At 51.5% G+C, this 27,098-nt stretch overlaps 1 protein-coding gene and 1 pseudogene across 1 annotated transcript in view; one reads left to right on the top strand and one right to left on the bottom strand.

Moving 5' to 3' along the window:
- Positions 1 to 17,156, bottom strand: part of LOC144168573 (arylsulfatase B-like) — a 31,505-nt gene extending 14,349 nt beyond the window's left edge. Inside the window, exons 1-6 of the mRNA XM_077697526.1 lie at positions 16,981 to 17,156; positions 15,148 to 15,285; positions 12,079 to 12,184; positions 11,159 to 11,260; positions 4,803 to 4,962; positions 3,175 to 3,287 (exon numbers count right to left, since the gene is read on the bottom strand). Coding sequence (XP_077553652.1) covers positions 3,175 to 3,287; positions 4,803 to 4,962; positions 11,159 to 11,260; positions 12,079 to 12,184; positions 15,148 to 15,285; positions 16,981 to 17,156 — 795 coding nt within the window. The remainder of the gene's footprint in view (positions 1 to 3,174; positions 3,288 to 4,802; positions 4,963 to 11,158; positions 11,261 to 12,078; positions 12,185 to 15,147; positions 15,286 to 16,980) is intronic.
- An 8,075-nt stretch (positions 17,157 to 25,231) lies between these two features.
- Positions 25,232 to 26,722, top strand: LOC144168572 (uncharacterized; annotated as a pseudogene).
- The last annotated feature ends 376 nt before the right edge of the window (positions 26,723 to 27,098 follow it).

The raw sequence follows: 27,098 nt of genomic DNA, 5'->3' as shown, positions 1-27,098 counted from the left end.
AAATGGTGCCGTGACCAGGATGGGAAGATCTACACAGTTGGAGAACGGAGTGTGCGGACCGCCATCAACGATGATGTGAGTGACACGGCAGCGATGGGACTGAACTGTGACCTCTGACCACGGACCGCAGGCGGACGTGACTACCCACGGATCAAATGAGGGCTCACAAAGCAACTAACGATTAGGCACTCTCACCAACGCTACCGAACGGATCCCTGCGGGAACCAACGGAAGAAACGGCTTCGGTTTCTCGCCTACCAGGACTCTTCTCGGTGACCTACAGATATTAACGACGCCGAGCACCGACATGGAGGCCCTGTGCGAACGAAGAAACCTAATCCGGAACGACGGCACCACACTGATCAACGACATAAAATCACGGATGAATGCCGAGGCACCATCAAACGGTAAGCTGACCACGAAAGTGCCGCATCTGCACACGCAACCGCTGTTCTGCGAGTCTATAGTTATCAGCGCTGGCGTCCAGCCCTGGCTCCTGGATCATGAGTGGAACCTCGTACCGCCCGCCATTCTTCCTCACGTCACTCTCGAATTGCTCTTCGGGCGCGCGGTCCAGCACTGACGCATCAGGTCTTTATTTGGTTCCGATAGCATCCTGTCGCCACAGTGACGATAACTCGTTATCTGCCGCTGCGTCATCCAGCGAGGGCTCCACGAGGGCCAGGAATAAAGCACTAGATAATCCCGAAGTACAGCCAGATTCGTCGTAGTGTGCACCCTAGAGAGTCCAGCCGAACATTGTTTCGACGGCGGTCAGGTGCGGAGTTAGCCGTGAAATGTTCCCCGAGGTAACTTGCCAGTAGAAATCTGACCAAATTAGGATGCTGATGTGGTCGTCCATGTAAGCCGACGCGGGCGAAGTGTCTGTGGCGAAAAGACCATGGTCGTGCATTATTCTAAGCGTGTCATCGGTGATTGGGGGACTCGTAACGACGCAGATACTTGGGACCTCCAGGGCGTCGATGGCCACCTGCTTGCCGTTGTTCTGGCTGGCCACCATGACTGACACGCGAGGATACTTCTCAGCGGCTGCATGGTGGCTCTTGCCGAATGTGACCAGTTTGAGGTCCTGAACGCCTTCAACGGAGCAGCCCAGAGCGCGCGAAACGTCCCGCCGAACGAACGTCCGCTGGCTTCCCGTGTCTAGCAGAACCCTCACCAGAAGCTGACCGTTGGGACCCGTCGCCCATGTGCGGCAAGTCTGCAGGTAGACTGGAGTGGCCCGTGTGGTTCTAGTTGACTCTGTAACCACCGACGATGCCACGTGGGACGGTTTGGGCACTGTGGTCAGGCCTTCTTGACCAGCCGAGTGGGCAGACCTGGTAGCGTGCGTGGAACCTGGCTGAGCCACGTCACACAGTGACATTAGATGCTGACGTGAACAGCGGCTGCAGGACAACGTTCTAGCAGTATGGCAAGCAAGTGCAACGTGATACTGCTTGACGCACTGGAAGCAATGTCTTTCTGCTTGCATTCGGCGTCGCTTCTTCTCTGGTGGCAAATTCGCGGTGCATCGCGCGATCCCATGGCCTCGCCCGTCACAAAGGGGGCAACAGTCACGACGAGGAGGCGGTGAAAACTCCGCATATAGCGCTGTGGCTGACGGTGGAGAAAACTCATGCGGTGTCGGCCGGGGTGCTGGAGGGCGTCGAACCTGAGGACCGGTGCTGTCCATGTGCCCTTCTTTCCGAATTTCCACCTGAATATGAAGAAAATCCAAGATCTCCTGAACTTGCTTGGCATCACCGGTCACCTGATTTGCGGCTGATTCCTTCATCCGTTGCCAGTAAAGAAGAGCGATGTCATGCGGCAACGCCTTCAGCAGGACCCGGTGGATTACGACGGCGTACTGGTCGGGCGTGATGCCTAATGCCTCCAAAGCGTTTAGGCGAAAGCCGATGTCGTCATGCAAGCGCCGCTGCCCCGCGACGTCCGCAGAGGTCTTCACCGGAGTTATGGTGAGGACGGCATCGACATGATCCGCCATCAATAGGTCTCTGCGGCCAAAACGGTCTTTAAGGATCTTGATCGCAGCGTCGTATCCATCCTCCGCAAGTCTGATGCCCTCAATCGCGGTCTTAGCGGGGCCGGTCATGTACGAGCGGAGGTACGTGAACTTATCGAGTTTCGTCAAGTGTTGGTTTGCATGGATGGTGGCGTCGAATTGTTCCCAGAATCCCTGCCAATCGCGACGGTCCCCAGAGAACGGTGCAATCTGCAGCTTGGAGAGGGCGACGCAGGGAACTGGCACGGCGGGAGGAGCCGTGCATTCGCTCACCCTTCGATCTTGCGTATGTCCACCAGCAGCGGAGCTCGAGGGACCGGAGACGGCAAAGGCGATGATCGGGTGGTGTTCACGCGGGCCCGAATTTCGCAAATGCTGTGCTCGTAGTTCCATGCTGTGGCGTAGTCCGCCTGAAAGGCCTCGTCCGAGAGTTGAGCCTGGATCTGGGCGCCCAGGGCGCGCAGCTCTGTCTACTTCTCAGTAAGTAGGGCGACGTAGCCCTGAATTTGGGTCTCGGGGGCAGCGGGATCCTCGAGGAGAGCGTCAAGCGTGCCGATCGCTTTCGTGATGGCGGTGCGCAGGGACCCCAGAACTCGGCGTTCGTGCTCTATGAAGGGAGAAACCGGGAGCCTGGGCGGGTTTTCGGCACCAGCGTGTGGCGGATCAAGCAATGAAAGCAGGACCCAGACGTCCGGTTCTCGTGGTTGTCACGGAACACTCAAGCTCGAGCACGCGAGTGCGGCCGATCTTCTTCTTCTGATTGTGCCACGCCCTCTGCCTTCGCTTGTCTCAACCGCCCATTCCACCTTTATTTTCTACACCAGCTACGGAGAGCGCATGCGCCAAGCCAGCCGGTTGCTTGGCGTCATCGCTCGGTGAGGTTTTTCTGCGCACGTTCGCCGGCCTAATTGCCAGCTTATACAGCATCACTGTTGAAGAAAAAAGCTTCATAGTAAGGTTCTCGCCTTTTTTGCCTGTTTATATCCAACACCAAGGAAATGACGTTGTCTACACTGCTTCGTGTGACAGTTACGCAGGCCCGGCTTCCATATCTATAACTGGGGTCGATGAGGTAGGTATAATTACTGAATCGCTCAATGGAGAAGGCTCAGAAAAAAATTTCAATGCTGTCAGAGATTTCTGCTTACCTTGCCAACCAAGTGTGTCTCGTAGTCAAGTTCCCTTAAGTATTCTGGGAGAAGCTTCACATCGAGGGGCAGTCCCCATGGCTCGGCCACTAGAATCACGAACTGCTGCATGCCTGCCAGAGTCGCGGAAAGAAAAAGGGGGGAAGAAATGGCGCTCACCAAACCAGCGGTCGGTCCATTCGTCAATCCGTTTGACAGTGCCACTCTACGAAGCCTCTCAGGCAGAATTCACTGGGTACCTGAGCACATGGGACTAGGAGGGAACGAACAAGCAAATCAACTCGCCTGTGAAGCGCTCATCCGGGCATACGCTGACCATGTATGTACCCTGAACTCACCCCACCCCCCGTATTATCAAATCAAGATAGTATCTTGACGACAGGATGAAGTATCCACCTCCACATCTTTTGTTGGACAAAGAAGGGACACTACTCAGACAAGCGCACAAACAAACACACAACAAACACCGGAATGGCTACACCGCCTAAGGCAGGAGACCATTAGCCCCCCCCCCCCCCCTCCCCCAGTGCAGTCACTGAAACTCCAGACTTAACGGAGAACATATATTGCGGGAATGCATATACACCTCAGCACTCAGAACACATCATACTAAGGAGGGGCTGGCTACCGCCTGCAATCACCAAGATCAGCGGGACCTGGTGACCTTTATCCGGTGTGCTACCGGCAGCTGCCTGGACGGAGGTGGCTGACAGGGGCCGCTTCCACCATGGCGATAGTAGAAAAAAAAAGAGTTCTCTCTCTCTCTCTAGGTCTCTTGTCGAGGAATTCGTTTATTTCCCCCGAGCCAGCACTGTGTCGTATACACTGGCTCGCAAGCCTCCATGCTATTTAAGAGCGCACTATGCCCCCCACACAGTTCGACTACAATGTCGCTATTTTGTATCTGAAATTTCGTGAAGTAACATTAAAGTTGATCCCTCTGCATTCCGGGATTCATGGTAGGGAAATGCGGCAAAGCATGGTGGGCGGTCGTTCTATAGATTCGTCGCAGGGAACATTCTGGCGACTTATGAAATGAAAAGTTATTGCAAGAAATAAGCAGTACAAAGGTTTGAATGCACTTCCTAGAGAATTGTTCCTGCGCCGACATATAGTAGATCCGTATATTTCTAAAGATTTTTAAACGCTCAAAGCTGTCGTTTACGTGCGTGTTCAATTCTGTTTCCATGATTGATCAGAGCACCGGACAGGCGTGTCCTGACATAGGATCCTGTGTATGCAACAGATCAGCCAGTGTCATCGTGGCGTCGCGGCAGTGCATGCAGGCGCGAAAATTAGGCTCCACCAATTCAACTACGTGAAATCTTTCTAGAATAGCCGGAAGAATCGACTATGGCAAGGATACTCACATTTTGAGGCACGAAATGTGCCGGAAGGCTATCCCTGATAGCCTTGATAGCCCCGATAGCCCTGCAGGCTATCCTGATCAGCGCTTCACAATCGTATTCACTAAATTTTCACTCTCACCTCGGAATTTTTTAAGATGTCAAAAGAAACGACCACCTATGTTGATCATAACCTTCGCAGGTAGCGACAGCCAACGTTGCCTGCAGGGTGTCCCCGTCCAAAACGGGGGCTGTATGATTCTGCAGCGCCATTGCACTTACCCGTGTGGATGGGGTACATGCCCGTGAGGAGCGCAGCACGCGAAGGCGTGCACAGGGGCTGTGCGTAGTAGTTGTTGAGGATGATGCCGTCCGCAGCCAGAGCGTCCAGATTGGGGGTCGGAATCTGAGCCGAGCCATGGAAGCTCACGTCGTCCCAGCCCTGCATGCAGTTTTCGATGTGTACGTGCACGGTTGAGATGGTCATCGTCATCACCAGCATGTCTACGCCCACTGCAGGGCAAAGGTATCTCCCATAGATCTCCAATTATCCCAGTCCTGTGCTAACTGCGACCAATTTATCCCCGCAAGCTTCCTGCTTTCATCTGCTCACCCAACTTTCTGCCGCCCCCTGCCACGCTTGCCTTTTTAGAGATCCACTCTGTTACCCTTAATGACCAGTGGTTATCTCGCCTTCGCATTACATGCCCTGCCCACACCCATTTCTTCTTAAGTTTTACTACTATGTCCTTAACACGCGTTTGTTCTCTGACCCACTCCGCTCTCTTCCTATCCCTTAATGTTATACCTATCATCTTCCGTTACATTGCTCGCTGAGTCGTCGTCAATTTAAGTTGAACCGTTTTAGTGAGCCTCCAGGTTTCTGCCCTGTACAGGTGTGTAACGGTGTGAGTACTTGCTTCTTCAGGGATAATATTAGGCTGCCATCTTAGAATGCTTGCCGAATGAACTCCACCCCATTATTATCCTTCTAATTTTCTCTGCCTCATGGTGGGGATCCGGGGTCACTACTGGTCTAAGCAGATATATTCACTTACTCCCACTGCCTCGACACCTTTCTCAAACCACTGTGCTCTCCCGAGGTTATTAGGCTTTCCTTTACTTTTCTACTCATTAATTTTCACGCCCATGCTTCTACTCTGCTTCTCCAGTGCGGTAATCATGCTTTGCAATTCGTCCCCCGATTTACTTAGCAAGGCAACGTAATGAGCAAATCTGAGGCTACTGAGGTTGAGGTGGTGACGATAGATAGATAGATAGATAGATAGATAGATAGATAGATAGATAGATAGATAGATAGATAGATAGATAGATAGATAGATAGATAGATAGATAGATAGATAGATAGATAGATAGATAGATAGATAGATAGATAGATAGATAGATAGATAGATAGATAGATAGATAGATAGATAGATAGATAGATAGATAGATAGATAGATAGATAGATAGATAGATAGATAGATAGATAGATAGATAGATAGATAGATAGATAGATAGATAGATAGATAGATAGATAGATAGATAGATAGATAGATAGATAGATAGATAGATAGATAGATAGATAGATAGATAGATAGATAGATAGATAGATAGATAGATAGATAGATAGATAGATAGATAGATAGATAGATAGATAGATAGATAGATAGATAGATAGATAGATAGATAGATAGATAGATAGATAGATAGATAGATAGATAGATAGATAGATAGATAGATAGATAGATAGATAGATAGATAGATAGATAGATAGATAGATAGATAGATAGATAGATAGATAGATAGATAGATAGATAGATAGATAGATAGATAGATAGATAGATAGATAGATAGATAGATAGATAGATAGATAGATAGATAGATAGATAGATAGATAGATAGATAGATAGATAGATAGATAGATAGATAGATAGATAGATAGATAGATAGATAGATAGATAGATAGATAGATAGATAGATAGATAGATAGATAGATAGATAGATAGATAGATAGATAGATAGATAGATAGATAGATAGATAGATAGATAGATAGATAGATAGATAGATAGATAGATAGATAGATAGATAGATAGATAGATAGATAGATAGATAGATAGATAGATAGATAGATAGATAGATAGATAGATAGATAGATAGATAGATAGATAGATAGATAGATAGATAGATAGATAGATAGATAGATAGATAGATAGATAGATAGATAGATAGATAGATAGATAGATAGATAGATAGATAGATAGATAGATAGATAGATAGATAGATAGATAGATAGATAGATAGATAGATAGATAGATAGATAGATAGATAGATAGATAGATAGATAGATAGATAGATAGATAGATAGATAGATAGATAGATAGATAGATAGATAGATAGATAGATAGATAGATAGATAGATAGATAGATAGATAGATAGATAGATAGATAGATAGATAGATAGATAGATAGATAGATAGATAGATAGATAGATAGATAGATAGATAGATAGATAGATAGATAGATAGATAGATAGATAGATAGATAGATAGATAGATAGATAGATAGATAGATAGATAGATAGATAGATAGATAGATAGATAGATAGATAGATAGATAGATAGATAGATAGATAGATAGATAGATAGATAGATAGATAGATAGATAGATAGATAGATAGATAGATAGATAGATAGATAGATAGATAGATAGATAGATAGATAGATAGATAGATAGATAGATGGAGAGAGAGAGAAGACGTCAATTGAAACAACAGGGACGATGTGTAAATATATGTGAACTGAGTGACTGACTGAACAGCCGAAACAATCACTATCAAACAACGCACCAGACAGCCTATAGCGCCGTCTGGAAGTTCAAATCCAACTTTAGTCATTTCCGCGTTTTTTATTATGGGACAGCAATAAAAATCAAGTGCTTTGACTCAGACGAGAACGTTTCCTACAGCTATTGTAACGAGGACCTAGTAGAGAATATTGGGGGGGGGGGTGCATCGGGATTATGGCGTTGGAATGACGGCGTCAACAACGTGTCTATATACGATCCCAGCCCACTTTTATCACCCTTTTCCAACATCTGGAAACCATTTACGACCACGTGAAAAGGGTATTCAGTCATGAAAGTAGATAAACACGCAATACCTTAGCCAGAACTACAGCTCTACGCGCATCAGGAGGAGGAGGAGGAGAAAAGCGAAAGGAAAGGCCGAGAGGTTATCCAGGCTTAGAGCCCGGATTGCTACGCGACACTCGGGAAGGGGTGTTCAGGGGGTAAAGGAGAGGGCATCCGACAAAGAGGGGATAAAAGCTGGGTCGCGCATACGCTTCAGTCCCTTCGTGGGCACTATAGTCTTTCGTCCAAGCGTGTGTCCTTCACTAAACGCAGAAGGGCTTAATAAGTTAAAAAACTAGCTCCGAAATTTCTTACACTCTTTTCCGCATTCGTCAAAGTTCCGAAATTATTCGTGTTAATTTTTGACTTCACACAAGCAATATTTCCGCTTCCGGCCGGCTTCCTTTCAGTGGACGCAATAAAGGCATTCGATGGTCACTTTAAGACAGAAGCGCAACGTAAAGCAAAGGGGAGATCCCGAAAGGTATCCGTTGGTCTCATCGTGAAATGCCGTATACTCCGGCGATAACATATGATTTGGCAGTATTTCAAGGCCCGAGGAAGAGGAGGCAGCCTTTATCAGCACCGATGAAACGTCCTTCCAAAAGGACAGTCTACAGCAGGTACTGAAACCTTCCTGCAATCCTAAATTCTGTTTTTCACCCAACACGTCCTCCGAGCAGGAAGGGGAAGTTGAGCTCGTTGTCGATATTTGGCGTGGACAGTGGTCTTCATTCACAGGACTTTCTATATATATATTGTAACGTGGCGGCAGGACAGACGACATGAACGATGAGACAGTCGAACGATCTATTTACAGCTTATTTACATGGCGGCCAAGCCAGAGCCCGCGCAGGCAGCACGCACCCACACATCTTCTTCGTTGTCGTAGGCTGGGATTACAGATGCCCTCCTCATCGTCTTCTCGTGACATGACCCCCGGTTGAAAGCGACCGTCGCGGTCGACGCCGCCATGATACCCGATGTGGTGAGGACGAAAGATGAGATGACAACGTGCAATGGAGCCCTTGCCGCCACATAGGATGATGATGCTGTGGGCGATGCCTGGTCCCGCGACACTTCCCCTTCAAGGGACCGACGAAACGTCGAAGGTATGCGGAACCACGTCGGACTACTGGGCTGGGGTCACGTCGTCGTCGTCTGGTCACGTCATCGGGTCTTGGCGGTGCTGCATCGGCTCGTCACGGGCTGGGGATACGGGGCGGGGGGAACGTTGTCGAGTGCTCGTAAAGGCGGGGCTAGGGCTGCCGACGCGGGTCACGCCCCCTCGATGATTCCGACGAGGCCGATGAGGTGCGTAGCTGGGGCCAGGACGGGGAGGGACCCGCACTCTCCACCAAAATGTAACGTGGCGGCAGGACAGACGACATGAACGATGAGACAGTCGAACGATCTATTTACAGCTTATTTACATGGCGGCCAAGCCAGAGCCCGCGCAGGCAGCGCGCACCCACAGATTTTCTTCATTGTCGTAGGCTGGGATTACAGATCCACGCTGCACTGCCCTCCTCATCGTCTTCTCGTGACATAGTATATATATATATATATATATATATATATATATATATATATATATATACTAGAGGTAGCACCCGGTGGTGCCCGGGTGGGCCATTATATTGTTACGGGGAATAGACTATATTTGGAGGATTCGTACAGCTAGATACAAGCCCCGGGCAAGACGAACAAGGCTGAGTGCGAGAGAGCCGAGATGACAATGACCGGGTCAAATGATGACGATCGCAGTTAGTCTAGTAGATTGTCCACCTTAAATGATGTGTCCTGTTCGCCAACAACATAACTACGCCTTGTAACATGACTCCCAGCTGGAAAAGCGTCGTTCCGACGCTAAGTTACAGTCGACGAAGGCGCAAAGTATGGCTTGAGGAGGGACACATGCACAATGTTTGTAGGCGGGGTTCTCCCGGAAGGGGAAGAAACGACGAGGGTGATTTCATATGTAACGCCCGTAACCGGGCGGAGAACACGGTAAGGACCAGTATAGGGCGAAAGCAATTTTTCGGAAAGACCCGCGCGACGGGATGGTGTCCAGAGAAGGACCAATGATCCAGGAGGGGGGTGTATTGGCCGGTGGCGCTGGTCGTATCGATGCTTCTGAGAGGCTTGTGACGAGTGAAGACGGTCGCGGGCGAGCTGCCTTGCAAAAGTAGCTCGGGTGATCGCATCGTGAGAGTATTCGGTGGACAAGGGGGCACAAGGGGGCAGTAAGGTGTCCAGTGGCAAAGCAGGCTCACGGCCTTAAATAAGATAGAAAGGGGAAAATCCCATGGTGTCGTTACACCAAGAATTGCAGGCGAATGTAATGTAGGGATCGGCGATGTCTCAATCGTGATGGTCCACTGAGACGTAGGCAGAGAGCATGTTCGTAAGGGTCCGGTTGAGTCGTTCGGTGAGTCCGTTTGTTTGCGGATGATACGCTGTGGCAAATTTGTGCTGAGTAAAGCAGGAGCGCAGAAGGTCGTCAACAATTTTGGATAAGGAATATTGGCCATGATCGGTGAGCAATTGACGGGGAGATCCGTGGTGCAGAATGGCGTTGGCAAGGAGAAAATCGGCAACAAAGGTCGCCCAACACGTATGCAGGGCACGAGTGATTGCAAAAGGTGTTGCATAATCCGTCACGACGGCCAACCACTTGTTTCCGTACCTGGATGGAGGAAAAGGACCTAGTAACTCCGAACCTACACGGAAAAATGGCTCAATGGGAATTTCGATAGGTTGAAGCTGACCGGAAGGAGCGTGGTCGGTGTTTTCCGCCGTTGGCAGAGGTCGCAGGCGGTCACGTATCGTCGCACGGATTTGTATAGGCCGGGCCAAAAGAAGCGACGCCGCACATGGTCGTACGTGCGGGTTATTCCGAGATGGCCAGCCGTGGGAACATCGTGAAGCTGGTGCAAGATGGCCGCACGCAAGTGTTCAGGTATAACAAGGAGCAATTCGGGACCATCGGGGCGGAAGTTGCGACGATAGAGGGTTCCATCACGAATCGTATAGGCACGTAGAGAAGGTTCATGTGTTACGCATTCGAGACCGTCGAAGGTAAGGCGTAATGATGCGTCACGGCGCTATTCTTCACCAGCGTTCAGGAGGTAGGAGATGGCAAAAAGGGAGAAATCAGAACTTGCTCCGCTCAGGTCTGGATGGTCCACGGGATTGGTGTAGGCGGCCAGATTTGTAGAGCACAGAGAAAGTGTATTCTTGAAGGCGGAGAGCCCAGTATATGCTGGGGAGGCCGATTTGGCGCGAAGCGTGCGTTAGAATAGATTAAAAAGCTCTTTGTGGATCTCGAAAGATGTGCAGAAAACACTCTGGGGACTGCAATGTATTTTTGAATGGGAATACTCGCTGTTAACACCCCTTGGGAGTTCCCTGAGTAAAATGTAATGACACAAAGCTCTGGAGTGGTGGTTTACCTATACCTGCGTGAAGATTCTTTGTATATGTGAAGAATTAAAACACGTACCAGGTCATCGGCGAAAATAAATATGATGTTCGGTGGCGGCTTGGTCAGCGCCTCGTATGTTCCTAGTGCTAGCAAGGTGGTCAGTTTGTGCGCGAGCGTCATCTGAAAAAACAACAGGAACAACACGCAGATGAGTTTTATGGCAGAGCGGAAAACTTAGCTTTGATATGGTGTAGTATTATTGTAGTTTCTCCGCAGATAGCTTCGTGAGCTCTATATTACTCGACTACGGGAATGAAAGCAAAATTACGTTTTAGTAAGGCGCCTTTTTCGCCGTAGTTCTACGGTACCTTCGGCGATAATAATTCTGGCAGTTTAAATATTTTTTTTTATTCATTCATTTACTTTAGTAATTAGTTTACCTCAATGCCTGCACAACATGCATTGCATAAGGGGTGAGCTCTAAAATTAAAAAAAATTCTGCAGAAATTCAGAGAGAGAGATTGAGAATCAACTTTTACTGGACCCTGAAAGAAGGTGTGTGCGCGCAGGCAACAGATGGGGCGGTTCCCTAGTCAGGGGACCCATATGTGTCCAGCAGCTCCTGGACCCTGGCCATGAGTCCGTACTGAGTGGCGAGGCCATGGCTGGACAGCAAGGTATCGTTCGAGGGGGTTGGGGATAGGGGTGGGGGAAGGGAAGGTGCGGGGGTCTTGAGCGTCGTGCACTCCCCTAAGATGTGCGCGAGAGTACTTCTTGTCTCCTTGCAGGACGGGCACAAGCTGTCGTGCTCGGCCGGGTACAACTTGTTCAGGAGCACGGGATGCGCTAGCGACACCGCTTGCATGCGACGAACAATCGTCTGCTTTCGTCTGTCCAGCTACGGATGTGGACTGGGAAGCGTATACGCGTCGCTTGGCTGTGTTGAGTAGGAAACACCTATACGCGTAACGCGCTTATGCCGTCTTGGAGTCGGTTACCACGGTCTTCGCTTCAGGCGTAGCGAAGGCTAGGGCCGCGGCCACCTCATCTGCTTCGGCCGGGTCCGTCGTGCGCACCGACGCGTTGGTGACCACCTTGTCGTAACTTGTTTAAAAGGACGCGCTTTGGTGCAGCACAGGACTACTTCCCCGCATTACACCGAACTTTAAGCGCGCGCCCACAGGGTAGCGGCGCTGTGAATTGTAACAGCGTCTCCACCGGGGGTTGGAGATCCCGATGGATAAGGGCTAGCAACCGTTGTCCGGAGGGATGCTCTTGAAAAAAGGTGCTGCAGACTTGGGCCGACCGACCCTGTGCCCGTCCAGTCTCAGGTGACTCTGCCGAACACACTGTGCTAGAGCTTCACCGCGTCGGTCACTGGACAAACAGTTGTTCTCCAATGACGTGTCTGGCCTGGGGAGGCAAGCGACAGAACAACATCCAAAACACAACATCTCCGGCAAGCGCGAAGGCAAATACACACTGCAGCTTTACAACGCTTTTGGTTGCGACAAAAAATAAAACGCGAATAATTAACTAATCTAACTTATATTTTATTCCAGCAGTGCTTTAGCCAAGCGCACAAATCTGAAACGCTGACATTTCGCATCAGTGGAAATGTCGAACACAAAAAGAAAGTCAGCCGTAACGGGCAAAACCGATATGAGGAAAAACAAAGCCATTCAGAAAGCCAGGCGTCTAGAGGCCACTCCTCACGCAGAGAGCCGTAACTTGAGCCTTCGGCATCGTTTTGACCTTTCCCTTTTTCAATCGCACATTAGGTGCTCCCGTTCTCTGAAGTATGCTGCGACCGGCTGAGAGGACATTGGTCATTCCGTGAGGCACATCTCGAGCGCGGAGAAAACTGCCGCCATTTACACCGCTCGAGTAAGGCGCGCGCATTCCTACTCGGAGGCCTCGAGTTCCGCGGAGGCCTTACGCAATGAGTGCGTTTGGCGCTGCCACTCGGCGTGTCCGCACGGGAACTCTCGCAGCCACTCTGGCCGGATGTTCTAATGCGTAGCATGCTTAGCCGAGAACCCCCACAGCCAGGAGCGTGTATAACATCCTGCATTTCCACGAAAATGCAGATTTCGCGAATGTTCCAAATTTATTCCTTAGAATAACGTAAATGGAGCTAATCGGCTGAACAAAATTTTGAAAAACTAAAAAATAACAAGAAAGTAAACAAAAAGGAAAATGTCAAAACGTATAACGCATGCATAGCATTTCCACAATAAGGCAGATATCGCGAAAGTTCCACCTCCAATCGTTATAATAGCGTAAATAAAGATGATTGGTAGAACGAAATTTTGAAAAACTAAAAAAATAAGAAAGAGATAAAGCAGTTACGAAAACTGACAAACCGTGTAACGCCCTGCATTTCCACAATAATAAAAATTTCGGGAAAAATCCAAATGTAATCGTTATAATAACGTAAATGGAGACAATTTGTCACAAGAAATTTGGAAAAACTAAAAAAAAAAAATTTAAAAATTACGGATCATGTCAAAACGTATAACGTATGGCATTTCCACAATAATGCAAATAGCGCGAAAAGTCAACCTGTAATCGCTATAACAACATATATGGAGATAACTCGTCAAACGAAATTTTCGAAAACTAGAAAAATAAGAAAAATATAAAACAATTACGAAAACTGGCGAACCGTGTAACGCCCTAAATTTCCACAATAATGCAGATTTCGGGAAAGTTCCAAGTGTAATCGTTGTAATAATGTAAATAGAGATAATTGGTCGCAAGAAATTTTGAAATATAAAAAATAAGAAAAATATAAAAAAATGACGGGAAATAGCAAGACGTATAAGACATGGAATTTCCAGAATAATGCAGATTTCGTGAAATTTTCTCCTGTAATCGTTACAATACCGTAAATGGAGATAATTGGTCGAAAGAAATTCTGATATTTTGAAAAAAACTAAATATTAGGAAATACAAAAAAAATTCCGAAAAATGGCGGACCATGTACCGCTCCGCATTTTCGCAATAAGGCACGTTAGAGAAAGTTCCACCTGTAGTCGTTATAATGGCGTAAATAGAGATATTGGTCGAACGAAATTTAAAAAAATAACAAAAATACGAAAAGTACGGAAAATGGCAAACAGAATAACCACCTGCATTTCAACAATAATGCAGATTTTGCGGAAGTTCCACCTATCATCCTTATATTATCGTAAATTAGATAAATAATACAAAGAATTTTTGAAACACTAAAACAATAAGAAAAATATAAAAAAATACCGAAAATGGCTAACCATGCAAAACCCTACATTTCCACAACAATGCAGATTCCCCGAAAGTTCCAAATGTAGTTGTGATAACAGCGTAGATGGAGATAATTGGTGGAACGAAATTTCGAAACACTGAAAAATAGAAAAAAATATTAAGCAATTACGGAAAATCGCAATCCGTATAACGCCCTGCATTTCCACAATAATACAGAATTCGCTAATGTTCCGCTTCGAATCGTTGTAATAGCGTAAATGGGGATAATTGGTCGGACAGGATTTAGAAAAGTCAAAAAGTTTGACTGTAAAAACTCACACTCGAGACAAGCGGCATAAGGATGCTACGCATTAGTAGATAATTCTCCGAATTTCTGCAGAATTTTTTACTCTGCTGCCGTCAATCCCTTTCACGAACACTATCGGACAGCGGACACTGAAAGGCATTATCGTTCTCTCTCCTAGGCGCCTGACGCTGGGTTTCCAACTTGGGCTCAGCCGCACGGGACGCCGGAATCTCTACGAGCTCCGTCGGTTGTTGGCCGATGTCGATTACGTGAGCTGGTGGCAGGACGGAATCGACGCGCTGTGTAGAGACATCGTTACTTTCAAGTGGCCCTATCTCGTCGTCTCGCGAACGGTTCTCCTTCCGGAGGGTAGCCGTTTCCAAGGCCTCACGGGTATTTGAACTCTACTGAGACCGCTGCGATGGCCGAAACAGGTGCCGATACTTTATTGCGATGAGTGGACTCGTACTGCCCTATGTCGAGAGCCTGAGCTAATGAGTCGTGGTTATCTTTTTCTATCATTCCCTTCCTCTACGAGATGGTGACCGTCTGCGCTATCTCGGCGTCCGCGCTCGGCGAGCCGGCGGCTGCAGATTCCGCTGCGCGCTCGTTCACCGGCGTTTTCGTGAACTCTTCGAAAACGAGGCCCTTTTCGAGGAACAGCTGATCAGACCTGTTCGAGGATAGGTACGAGTGTTCTAGAAGCCGTGGCGAAACCGCCGCCTGGATGACCCGTTCACCAAGCGGACTTCCGATGCTAACTATAGCAATCGGCAGACGCACGTTTCGCGCTGCTACGGCCTGTTTAACCCAAACATTTTGTCCCGTCAACTGATCTGGCGCGACGTTCGAATGGTGGACCCGTCGCTGCGGAGTCGCGAGGAACTCGGCTTTGTTTGCCGTTGACTATCAGCTCGCGTACGTAGGGCACCGGAAGTTGCCTGCTGTCCTCACTCTGGTCTAGCACGTAGAAGAAAAGATTGCCGTTCTTGCAACTCGCAGCGAAGTGTCTTCGCTTGCCACAGTTATAGATGGTATTCAATGAAAAGTTTACGGACGATATCTTTGCTTGGCAACACTGGAAACCGCCATGACTGTGCACACAGTGCCTGCGCCTGCGCATTGCGCGCGCATATCGCAGAAAAGGCGTGCTTCGTCTGCCCTGTTTCAACCGATTCTCGACCGTGGCGTCAACAGATATGTTATTTATCGCGCTCAAATTATGTGGTGGTGCTCTGCTTGCTCGAGAACTCCGCGACACCGGAGAATGAAACCGCTGCTTCGAATGAAAGCGACACGGCGCGCAAGAGGCTGACGCTGCAGTCGCCTGTGACCACGGATGTCGGCACAAGTGCCCTCTAATCCATGGTTGGGTACAAAAACCAAATAGTGGTTTTGAAGAAATGCTTCACGTGTACGCCGATTTAGATAGGATGGTAGCGTACCCGGCATGAGAAGCCGTCTCCCGAGCCGTGCCGTGCTCGCAACTCCCCAGTCGGCACAAGCGCCGGCGAATCGCAAGCGACCTTTGAACAAACAATTTGCATTTGGCTTCCACGCGGCAAAATTTTTGGCATCAATATTTTTCTCGTTATACTTGAACAGGTGACAGACCTTGATGGGGCGATCGGCATTCACCAGCATAAGCGCGCGACTTGGTTCATCACAGCGCAGTTGCACGCGTATGTAGGCTCCGAAGTTTCCTAGTCGTGCGTCGATTTCAAACGTGTCTGACGATATGTTGCTCTCAGGGTGCTGGACATAACGGTATGTGGTGTTGAAGTATTCCTTTGCCCACGGTGGGGCACAGTTTTGGAACATTAAACAGCTTTTGTTGTTCTTATGTGCTGTGCTTTATCGGGGGCCAGCACGGACAAGTAGCTCCATCTCGTGACTCCCGACGTCACCGGCGACACGTGATTTGGCGGCGTCGCTTTAGCAGCATAAATTCTTGGCGGCGCAAACGCATTGTTGGCCCATGAGAGCCACGCCAGTGAATACATCCTATAACACGCGGACTGTTTGCGTGTTTCAAAAACTTTATTTTCGCGCGGCGCCTCTGGGTCTGCGCCCTTCTCGTCTTCTCTGCCAGTTTCTTTATCCGAGTCTACGAGTTCGTTCACTTCGCCGTTTTCCTGGGAGGTTCCGCCTTTTGGCCTTGACTTGTTAGACCTCCGCCTCAAATCTCTTTGGCCGTTCTTCGGCTCCTGTGCGCCTTGATGTGCGACAAACCCGTCGGCGAGCGGAGCTTCCCTGCCCCCACAGTGCTTACATCCGGCCGTTCCTGCACCCACGTGCCTCACGTTTTCCCGTAGTCAGCGGTAAAACAGTTCTAGACCGAAGTACTCAACCACCTCGTCCTGCTCGCCGAAAGCATTCGTTGGCCCTCAGCTTAGAGGCGAACTCCGAAAATGACTCGCGCTTAGCTCTTTCGGCCTCACAGAACTTCTGGGGAAACGACTCAGCAGGCAACCTGTACTTACGCAGGAGCTTCGACTCCACCTTCTCGTAGTCCTCCGCCTTCTCTTTCTGCAAGCGGGCCATCACAGCGGACGCCTCGCCGGGCAGCGTATTCCCAAACCATATCCCGTAGGGGCCCAGGCCGACCACACCCCCTTCAAACGGCGACGTCACAGCATGACGTCACTTTCTCTTCGTGCGTGACTTCATGCGACGTGGATTTTTTTTTCCTCGTTTTGGGCGGCGGCCGATGGTTTCACTCCGTGCGCGAGGCGGGGGCTGCGGCGCTGGGGAGCTGACGCACATTTAGTAGAAGTTAAAGGCCCGACCACATGCAGCGTACTTTCCGCGTTTTCTCGCGTGGCGACGCGAGCTGACGCGCGAGCAACGCCGATGTCTACGCTCGCCAGATATCGGCGTCGACGCAGCTCGAGAGAGCAGCGGAAAGCTGCAGCAGCGGTCGGATTTAACGTCCTTCTCGTCCTTTGGGGTCATTCCTTTCAGCAGAAGAGAATCAATTTCTTTTTAACTTCCGGTTATCGGCTGCCTTGAGACAAATTGCAAGCTATTTCTGTTGGAAAGCGCTCATTCATTTGTGGCTTGTTTGGTTTTCATCGGGGAGATCGGGTATTCGCGATAGCTTTTTTTGAGTTAAATAAGGGAGCTCTGCCTCTATCGCTTGTAGTATTAGCATGATGGGGCTTGGCTGCAAGACTGGTACGTGACGACCAAGCCTTATAAACGCCAGAATGGTAGCGGCGCATGCCATTCCATTCGTTGCTACCGTCGCTTGCTACCGTGGCTTGCGTCGGTTCTAGATGTCAAAAAAACAGCCGTGAGGCCAGCGTCGACCAGGGCGATGACAACGGCCATCGGTATCCCGGCGCGGAGCTCCGCCGGGTACACAGTCGACACACACTGCAGCTCGACCGCACGATGTACGGGATCACAGGCACCCGGGAAGGCTGGATCCAGTGTGATCCTGAACATTACTTGCGTAAACTCGGTTAAAAACCAATCAGATTAGGCACTTCTATCGAGAGAAATAAGAAAAAAAATTGGCCGCGTATCTGCTCCTTTCGTTGCAAATGTCGTCAAAAGACGATAGTCTTTATCGGCTATTGCGAAGTAAATGCCTCCCTTCGCTTTGCCGCTCACCTCTCATGTTGTTCCTCTTGCGTCGCGCTCCTCCCAAGGTAAAGACGCCAAAGGTTTGCTTAAATCATTTTAAATTTCCCGCGTTTCACTGCTCCAAACCGGGTGTCTCGATGCGAACGCTGCTGTACGGCGAAGACGCGCGTTAATCGAGGCGCCCTACTTCAACTTTTATAGAACCGCGTTTCCCTACTCCACGTGCGTTGCAAGCAGAACGTGGAACCTATCTAGTGGAACCTTGCGTAACTGTTGCCGGTTGATTTCTTAAAATGGCGCAAGAAGCTATAGTGGCGCGAGCGACAGTAGGCGACGGCGAAGTGAATTCTTTTTCTGCAGTTGATGAAGTATTTAATTTCGCTAAAGCAAGCATGTTTGATTTTTTTTATAAAAGAACACTGCAAATATCACTTCTGTATTGATTTGCTGTCTCATATTTGCGGAATGTCTTGTTCTTCTTCAACAATGTTGACAAGTATGAACCTTACACCGGACATAGACGGGTAGATTTAGCTGTGACTATATAAGACTAATGGGAAGGCATTGTTTTGCTTTGGCCGGGTGGCCGAATCGAGTCACAGACAGACAGACGGACAGACATACAGACATACAGACATACAGACAGACCAAAATTTCTGGGTTTAAGGAGCCCAAGAAAGACTATCGTCTTTAAAACACTGCGCTGTTACGTTCGACCGCCTTCGCGTCCATCGGTCCTTCTGAATTCGTGTATGCCAGATGGCGCTAACAATGTACTTGCGGCCGGCGTCTGGTAACTACGTGCGGCCGTAGGTATACGTAACTATGTAAATGTTACCGCACGCTCATTTGGATCAAGTTATTTGACACAATTTGTGGCGTTAGTTGAAGTTGTCACCTTCTGTGCCATTACTGAGTGAGACGAGAGTATCACCGCTTTCGTTCGATCGCGCTCGGAATCCTTGATCGCGCTTTAGAAACCAGGATTGAGTTCGAGCGAGATCGAGCTCGATCGCGATTGAAGCGGCCGTGTCAGAGGGGCATGAGACCTGCGAAGTCACGCTATAGTGTACTAGTATAGTCATGCGCTAGCCGCCGCGTCGGTGCGCTGCTGGACACGTTTGTATTAAACAAGGTATTAAGCAAGGTGCCCAACTCCGTCAAGTACGGCGCTATGATAGTCAAATGTAGCCTATATCGCCAACACCACGAGTTCTGCCGTTGCTGCGGCAAGCTAGGACACCGCGCGGACGTATGCCCCAACCCGAAGACCAGGGTATGCCTGGCGTGTGGGAAGCGCGAGCCAGAGCCGAACCACGAGGCCACGTGCAGACCCCATTGCAAACTCTGCGACGGGGCTCACGCAACGGGCGCCACGGGCTGCACGAACCGTTTCAAGCTTCCCCACGTGGTGGCGCAGCGTCGCGGGGAGCGCGCGCAACGACAGAAAGAAGCAGTAAAGCAACAAAAGCAAGCCCCCCCGCGCAAAACGGCGGAGAACTTTCCAGAGCTGCAAAGCGGGAACGCCCCCTTCGTGACACCGCGGGGCCAGAGGGGCGGCAACTTTAAGGCAACGACGTCAGCAGCTACGCCAATGTCCGCGTCAACGCGAGCGAGCGGAACAATGGAAAATAGGAGAGTGCAACTGCACCCGCCAACCGAAGTGACGTGGGCGGCGATGACATCGGGAGCGGGAACAATGGGCAAGCCGACCCGCGATGGCAACAACGGCCTCGGACGCGATTCCGCGCTCGAAAGAGAGCTACAAAGTGTAAGGCGTGAAAACGCATTACTAAGGGCCCAAATGGAACGCCAAGAGGATACCATCGCGGAGCTGTGCCGCAAGCTCGAGAAAGTGTTCGAGAAATGGCAACCGTCATCGTCGCCGGAGACGAGCACCCCGACATCCTCTCCGGGGAGGACGACTCCACCGACGGCCGCCCGCTCGCGCGTGAGGATACCACTCGAACCGGTCGAGGACGCACAAGATGACGACCCTTCCGCAAACGAAGGCGCAAACGTCGAGGCAATGCACGACGACATGGAAGCCGAGAACGAGCCCGTCAAGAGGAGGCGCGCGCTCAAGTCGAAGGCGCGAGACGACGCGCGGCAACAGTACGTAACGAGGGAAGAGCTCCAAAGCTACCAAGACGCCACCAATAGACAGTTTGATACGCTCAACACCCGGCTATCGGCAGTGGAAGCGGCCCAGGCGGAGATGCTGTCGAGCTTCAAAGCCCGGTCCGACAAGATAGAGAACATGTTAGCGGCCCTGTGCAAGAAGCTCACGTCGCGATCGCGCTCAACAACACCGTCACCCAGACCGTCCCCGTAATGACGACGACGACGACGCAACCGAAACAACACGACCTCCTCGTATGGTAGTGGAACATCAACGGCCTGCGAGGGAGGAAGGCGACGCTCGCGCAATACGTAACGCAAGCGGAACGCCGACCGGACGTGATCTTGCTGCAAGAGACTCACAGCGAACACGCCCCGACACTGCCGGGGTACCGCACCTACGCCCTAGCACACCCCAAGGGCCCGGAACGCGGAGCCCGAGTGAGCGGCGGGGTCTGCACGTTCGTCAAGAAAGGCATAACAAGCCTGGAGCATACGCTCGCGCACACCGCGAACGTCGAGCACCTAACCGTGGAGCTGGTGGTAGGCCGCGGCAGCAAGAAGGAGCACGTCTACGTCACCAACGCATACGCGAAACCCCGGTACGCGCAACAACGATATGGAACAATCGTGGGGAAGCTCAAGCGGCTTGCCGAAGACCACACGACGCTGCTCTGCGGCGACTTTAACGCGCCGCACACGGAATGGGGCTACGGCCACGACACGGCAAAAGGAAAGAGTCTGCTGACGGAAACGCAAGCGGCCGGCTACCACCTCGTCAACGACGTTTCCATCCCGACCAGATACGCCCCGACGTCGGTGCACCGGGACACCAACCCGGACCTCGCCTTCAGTAACAACGCGAAGGTGAAGTGGAGAAACACCACCGAGACGCTCGGCAGCGACCACTGTCTCCTCGAGCTAACCGTTCCGTTAAAAGGCAGGGCGAGCCCCAAACGCACACACACAAGCACACAGACTGGAACGCATTCCGGACCAACCTCGCGAACGCACCCAGCGTCATAGACGACATAGAGAGGTGGACGGAGGCGATCCGCCGGGAAGCAAAGAGGGCCACCACCGAGCTCGAAGCCGAGGACGAAGTCAACGAGGTAGACAGCCGGCTCGCGCACCTCATCGAGGCGCGCAACTCGTTGAAACACCGATGGCGAACTCAGAAGCGCAACCAAACGCTTCGCAAGCGCGTGGCGCTCCTTAACAAGGAAATCGAAAAGCACTGCGCAGCGCTCAACCGCCAACGTTGGCACGCCGTATGCCAAGAGGCCGACGGACAGTTACACAAGAGTAGGACTTGGAAGCTGCTGCGCCACCTCCTCGACGAGAGTAAGACCAAAGGGGAGCAGCAGCACGTCCTGGCCCGCACCCTCCTCAAGGCTCGCAGGGAGCTAGGGGACGACGAGGTGCGGCGCAGACTGGACGCTAAGTACCTGCCGGCCACGCCGCCGACTCCGCTACCGGACTACGAGGGCGAGCCCAACGAGGCGCTCGACGCCGACATCGAAGAGTGGGAGGTGCGTGCGGTCCTGCAAAAGCTCAACGGCAAGTCGGCGGCCGGCCCGGACGGCGTGTCCAACAAGGAACTACGAAACCTGAGCGACGAGGCCATCACCGCGCTCACGACGTTCTACAACGCGTGCTGGCGGAGCGGCACCCTACCCCCCAAGTGGAAGGAGGCTCGCACGGTCCTAATACCCAAGCCGGGCAAGCCGCCAGACATCGAGAACCTGCGTCCCATCTCGCTCACGTCGTGTGTGGGCAAGGTGCTGGAGCATGTACTACTTAACCGATGGCAAAGGTATCTCGAGGACGGCGAGCACTATCCCAACACGATGCTCGGCTTCCGTGCGGGCCTCAGCACGCAAGACGCCATGCTGCTTCTCAAGCACGATATTATTGATAATAAGAGATCCGTCGACAACGCCGCCGTCCTGGGCCTGGACCTAAAAGGCGCCTTCGACAACGTTCGCCACGATGCCATACTACGGCAGGTGTCCCGCCTCAACATGGGAAGGAGGACGTTTGCCTACATTAGAGACTTTCTCACGGCACGCACAACGACCATCGTGGCCGGAGACTTAGAACTACCAACGAAAACGTTGGGCAGCGTGGGCACGCCGCAAGGAGCGGTGATCTCTCCGACGCTGTTCAACCTGGTGATGATCGGGGTTGCGGAACGCCTCGGCACCGCCCCCAACGTCAACCACACAATCTACGCCGACGACATCACCATCTGGGTGCCGGGCGGCAGCGACGGAGAGATCGAAGACTCGCTCCAGTGCGCGGTGAAAGCGGTCGAAGACCAGCTCGAGGGAACGGGGCTGCAATGCTCCCCCGCCAAGTCGGAACTACTAATCCTGAAGGCCCCGCGAAGCCCCAAGAACGGGAAGGCGGCAAACACCCAAGTGCGCACAGGCGACGGGTCGGCCATACCCGAGGTAGAGACCATCAGAGTCCTCGGACTACACATCCACGAACACCGACGCAACGCTCACACCGTCAAGCTACTGCAAATCAAAGCAAGCCGAGCACTCGGCCTCGTCAAGAAGATTGCCAACAGGCACGCCGGCATGAAGGAACGCAGCACGCTGAGGCTGGTCCAGTCGTTCGTCATAAGCCACCTGGCGTACGTGGCCGCCTTTCACAACTGGACCACGGCCGAACGCAATAAGCTCGACGCTCTCATACGCCGGGCATACAAAGCTGCGCTGGGCTTATACACCCACACAAATACACAGAACATGCTCGACTTAGGCTTGCACAACACGCTGAGCGAGATCATAGAGGCGCAAGCAACGGCGCAGATAGCCAGACTGGAAACGACGCGCACGGGCAGGGCCATCCTTGTCGCGGTAGGACACGAAACGAGGCTGCGGGAGAGCAAGAGGCGGCTGCCGCTGGCGCACGAGGCCCGCGACAGCATCCGCGTCGCACCGATCCCACGGCACATGGATCCAACAGAGAACCATGAGCGTCGCCTGGCCAGGGCTCGCACCCTGGCAGAGACGTACGATGACGACGCCGGCGCCATGTACGTCGACGTGGCCCGATACCCCGACAACCGCCGACATGCCTACACGGCGGCGGTCGTGCAAGCAACCACCGGCAGAGTCGTCGCGGCGTGCAGCGTGCGTGTCGAGACGGCCACGGAGGCGGAGGAAACGGCCATAGCGCTGGCGGCAACCGCCAGAGGATGCACGACGGTGCTAAGTGACTCGAGGGAGGCAATCGCCAATTTCGCGAGGAACCAAGTGTGTGTGAACGCAGTGAGGGTGTGCGGAGCCCTGGACTCGCGGATGCCGATAACCTTGCGATGGTTCCCGGCCCACATGGGCAGCGTGGGACCCGTTCGCAACCGCAACGAGGACGCGGACAGGGCGGCGAGGGCGCTAACCGGACGCCCCGTCGGCCGGCGCGCCGCGTCACCTCGTGCGGCCAAAGAAAACAACGACGCCAGAGACGACAACGACAACGCAGAAGACGAGGGGGTGGAAGAACAGGAGCCCGCCCCGATTACAACGTATGGAGGGGTCCTGGAATGGCACAGGGAGCAACGTAAACGCTACCCTGCGCCGCACCCGGACCTCACCCGGCAGGAGGCGGCGCTCCTCCGACAACTCCAAGTGGGAGCGACGTGGACCCCGGTGTGGGCCGTGCATGTCACGCCCGAACGATACATCACGGACCAGTGTGCAGTGTGCGGGGCCGCGAGGGCGACCATGACCCACATGATGTGGGATTGCAACGACGCGGAAGCGGGAACGAATATACTACCGCCCCATCTCGCGCGTGCGGTGCTAGAGACGGACAAGGACACACAGAAAGCCGCCGCGCAGTTTGCGCTGGCGGCGATCACACGCCAGCAGTCGCGGCCGGCACCCCCCTCCTAGCGAGGGAGTGAGAGCCACCGTGACCTTTTAGCCGGCGAGTAAAGATGTTGTTTCCCCCCCCCCCCCCTGTATTAAACATGCCATTAGTTGAAGTCATTTATGATCAGTTATTGTCGATTGTTGAACTGCTCTTAACAAGACCCTAGCCTTATAAAAAATATTTGCGGGCAAATGGTGGCATCCTGCGAAATGTATTTCAAGTCATTACCGTCAAATCTGAACAAAATAAGATAGGATGATGAACGAAGACGCACTTAGCACAACTTTACTTGCTACTTGATTTAACCTTGGTGTTATGTACCGACTGCACCTTCATGAATTCGAAGTGTGACCAAAGCAAATTTCGGGGCTGCCTTGATACTGAGGTTATCGTCGAACGTCACTTGTAGGTTAAACGGCAAGGCACTCTGGCCCCCTTTGTTTGCCTTGTAAAAAAAGAAAGCCGGTGAAACCCTCATAGCAAAAAAAACGAGGTTTTTTTCAAGATTCGAACCATGGACTTTCAAAACAAAACGCCAGCACACAAGCATGCAACCGCTCGACCACACCAGGGGGCGACACTGTGCCGGAATGTGTTTCCCGTCTGCTGAAAGTGCGCTCCTGCATGACGCGCCGATTCACCGTGCCTGGCACGTGGTACTGACGTCACAGTTGCTACTTAAACCGCTGCGAAATAAACGGCGGGGTTTCTTCTTGCTTGCCTATCGCCGAGACGTGGCCGGGACTGCCGTCGCCTCCTTTCTTTCGCCGATCACCGACTGATAGCGGCGGGTGCCGCTACGACATGGTGTCAGAAGTCCTTCAGCAACCACCACCGCTGGAGTTTGACTATCTCGGAGTGGCCGGCATGGATACAGCACTTCGACGACTATTGATATGCGTCGGGCCTGAATGAGCGCTCGGAGGAGGCGCAAGTGCGCACTCTGCTGTACATCATCGGGCGGCAAGCAAGGGACATCTTCGTTACCTTCAATCTTTCTGCAGAAGATTTGAAGAAGTTTGAGCTGGTCAAAAAGAAGTTCGACGAATACTTCGTCAAGGAGACCAACGTCGTCTACGAACGCGCTTGCTTTCACAAGCGGCACCAGATGCCGGGCGAGTCTATTGACCAGTTCATGACGGCTCTAGACGTCTTGGCGGAAAAATGCGACTTCGGATAATTAAAACAGCGCCTCATGCGGGACCGGTTCATCGTTGGACTGCGGGACGAAAAACTTTCCGAGTCGCTCCAAATGGACCCGAAGCTATCTCTCGCGACAGCTCTAGTGAAGGCCCGCCTGAAAGAGACAGTTCAGCAGCAACAAGCAGAGCTTCGCAACTCCAAGGAGGTTCGCGACAGCACTCCGTGCAAGCCATGTGACGACGTCAACGTCGACGCAGTGGGTCACCGCACGAAACCGCACCGCAGTGAGGACATCCGGCCGCCAGCAGTTCGTTCCGAAAGACAGTGCATCTTCTGCGGCGGCCACTCCCACCTAAGAACAGACCGCCCAGCTAGAGCGCAGAAGTGCTTCAACTGCGGCGCAAAGGGACATTTTTGCAAGGTGTGCCTCAAAGGGACTTCTCCCAGCAACCAGAGAAAGGTACGAGTGTCGTCCGTACAAAAAGACACTGGGGAAATTTTTCTAGGCGTGGTGGAGGCGCCTGGCGCCAAGGCGCGTTACGTTCAGGTATTGGTTAATGCAGTGCCTGTTTTCGCAAAGGTTTACTCAGGGGCAGAAGTGTCCGTAATTCCAGCATCGTTTCCTGGACTTCCCACGAGCTTAGAAAAGGCCGACGACATCTTGACAGGTGCTAGCGGTGCCCGACTAAATGTTCTGTGCAAGTTTCAGGCCGCTATAGTTTGGAAGGGACAAACCTCTCGCCAAACATGTTATGTCGTCAGTCCTTTGCACCATGTACTGCTAGGTTTGCCAGCTCTTGAAGCATTAGGAGTTATTAAGTTCGCTGACTCTGTCGTTCAGAAAAAGTCTGACTACGAGGTTTTGTGCCCTCAGGGAGTATACAATCAGGCTAAAACCAGACGCAGTTCCATTTGCAATAAGCGCACCACGCAGGATTCCTATACCGCTTCAGGAACCTGTGAAGCGGGAACTTAATAAGATGGAACAAATGGGCGTAACTCGGGCAGTCGAAGAGCCCACCGAGTGGTGTGCCGGCATTGTTCCCGTACAAAAGCCCTCGGGAGACGTAAGGATCTGTGTCGACCTTACGCAGTTGAACAAGTTTGTCCTAAGAGAAAGTTATACGTTGCCCACTGTAGACCAAGCACTATAGGCTCACTTGCCGGCGCGAAATGGTTTTCCAAACTAGACGCAGATTCTGGATCCCACCAGGTGCGACTCAGCAAGGCCTCAGAACTAACCACGTTTATTACGCCGTTTGGGCGGTAGTTTCCCTCGGTTGCCGTTTGGAACTACTTCAGCCCCAGAGTACTTTCAACGGAGATCTCTGAAATCCTGGTAGGCCTTCCTGGCGTCGTTAACCTGATGGACGATGTTCTCATATTTGGCGACAGCAAAGAGCAACATGATTCTAGGCTATCGAATGCTTTAGCTAGGCTGGTCCAGTCTAACGTTACGCTTAACAAAGCAAAGTGTGTATTTGGAGCACGAAGCATGGGCTTTTTGGGTCACTTTCGAAGTGAAGAAGGCGGACAGCCTGATCCGGCCAAACTCAGAGCCATTAATGAGCTGAATCCGCCCTCGACTATTTCACAATTGCGCAGTGTTCTGGGCATGGCCAATCACCTAGGCCGCTTTTTGCCGAACTTAGCGCAAACCACTGGCCCACACGGACGCTTTTGCAGAAAGAGACTGAATGGGTTTGGGGTCCATCTCGGAACACAGCTTTCGATAGCTTGAAA

This window comes from Haemaphysalis longicornis, unplaced genomic scaffold (assembly GCF_048455015.1).
Source record: "Haemaphysalis longicornis isolate Haplotype H1 unplaced genomic scaffold, Haemaphysalis longicornis Haplotype H1 scaffold_2, whole genome shotgun sequence".
NCBI classification, from domain to species: domain Eukaryota; kingdom Metazoa; phylum Arthropoda; class Arachnida; order Ixodida; family Ixodidae; genus Haemaphysalis; species Haemaphysalis longicornis.
The sequence above is the reverse complement of the archived record's forward strand: the minus strand, read 5'-3'. Positions and strand labels throughout refer to the sequence as shown.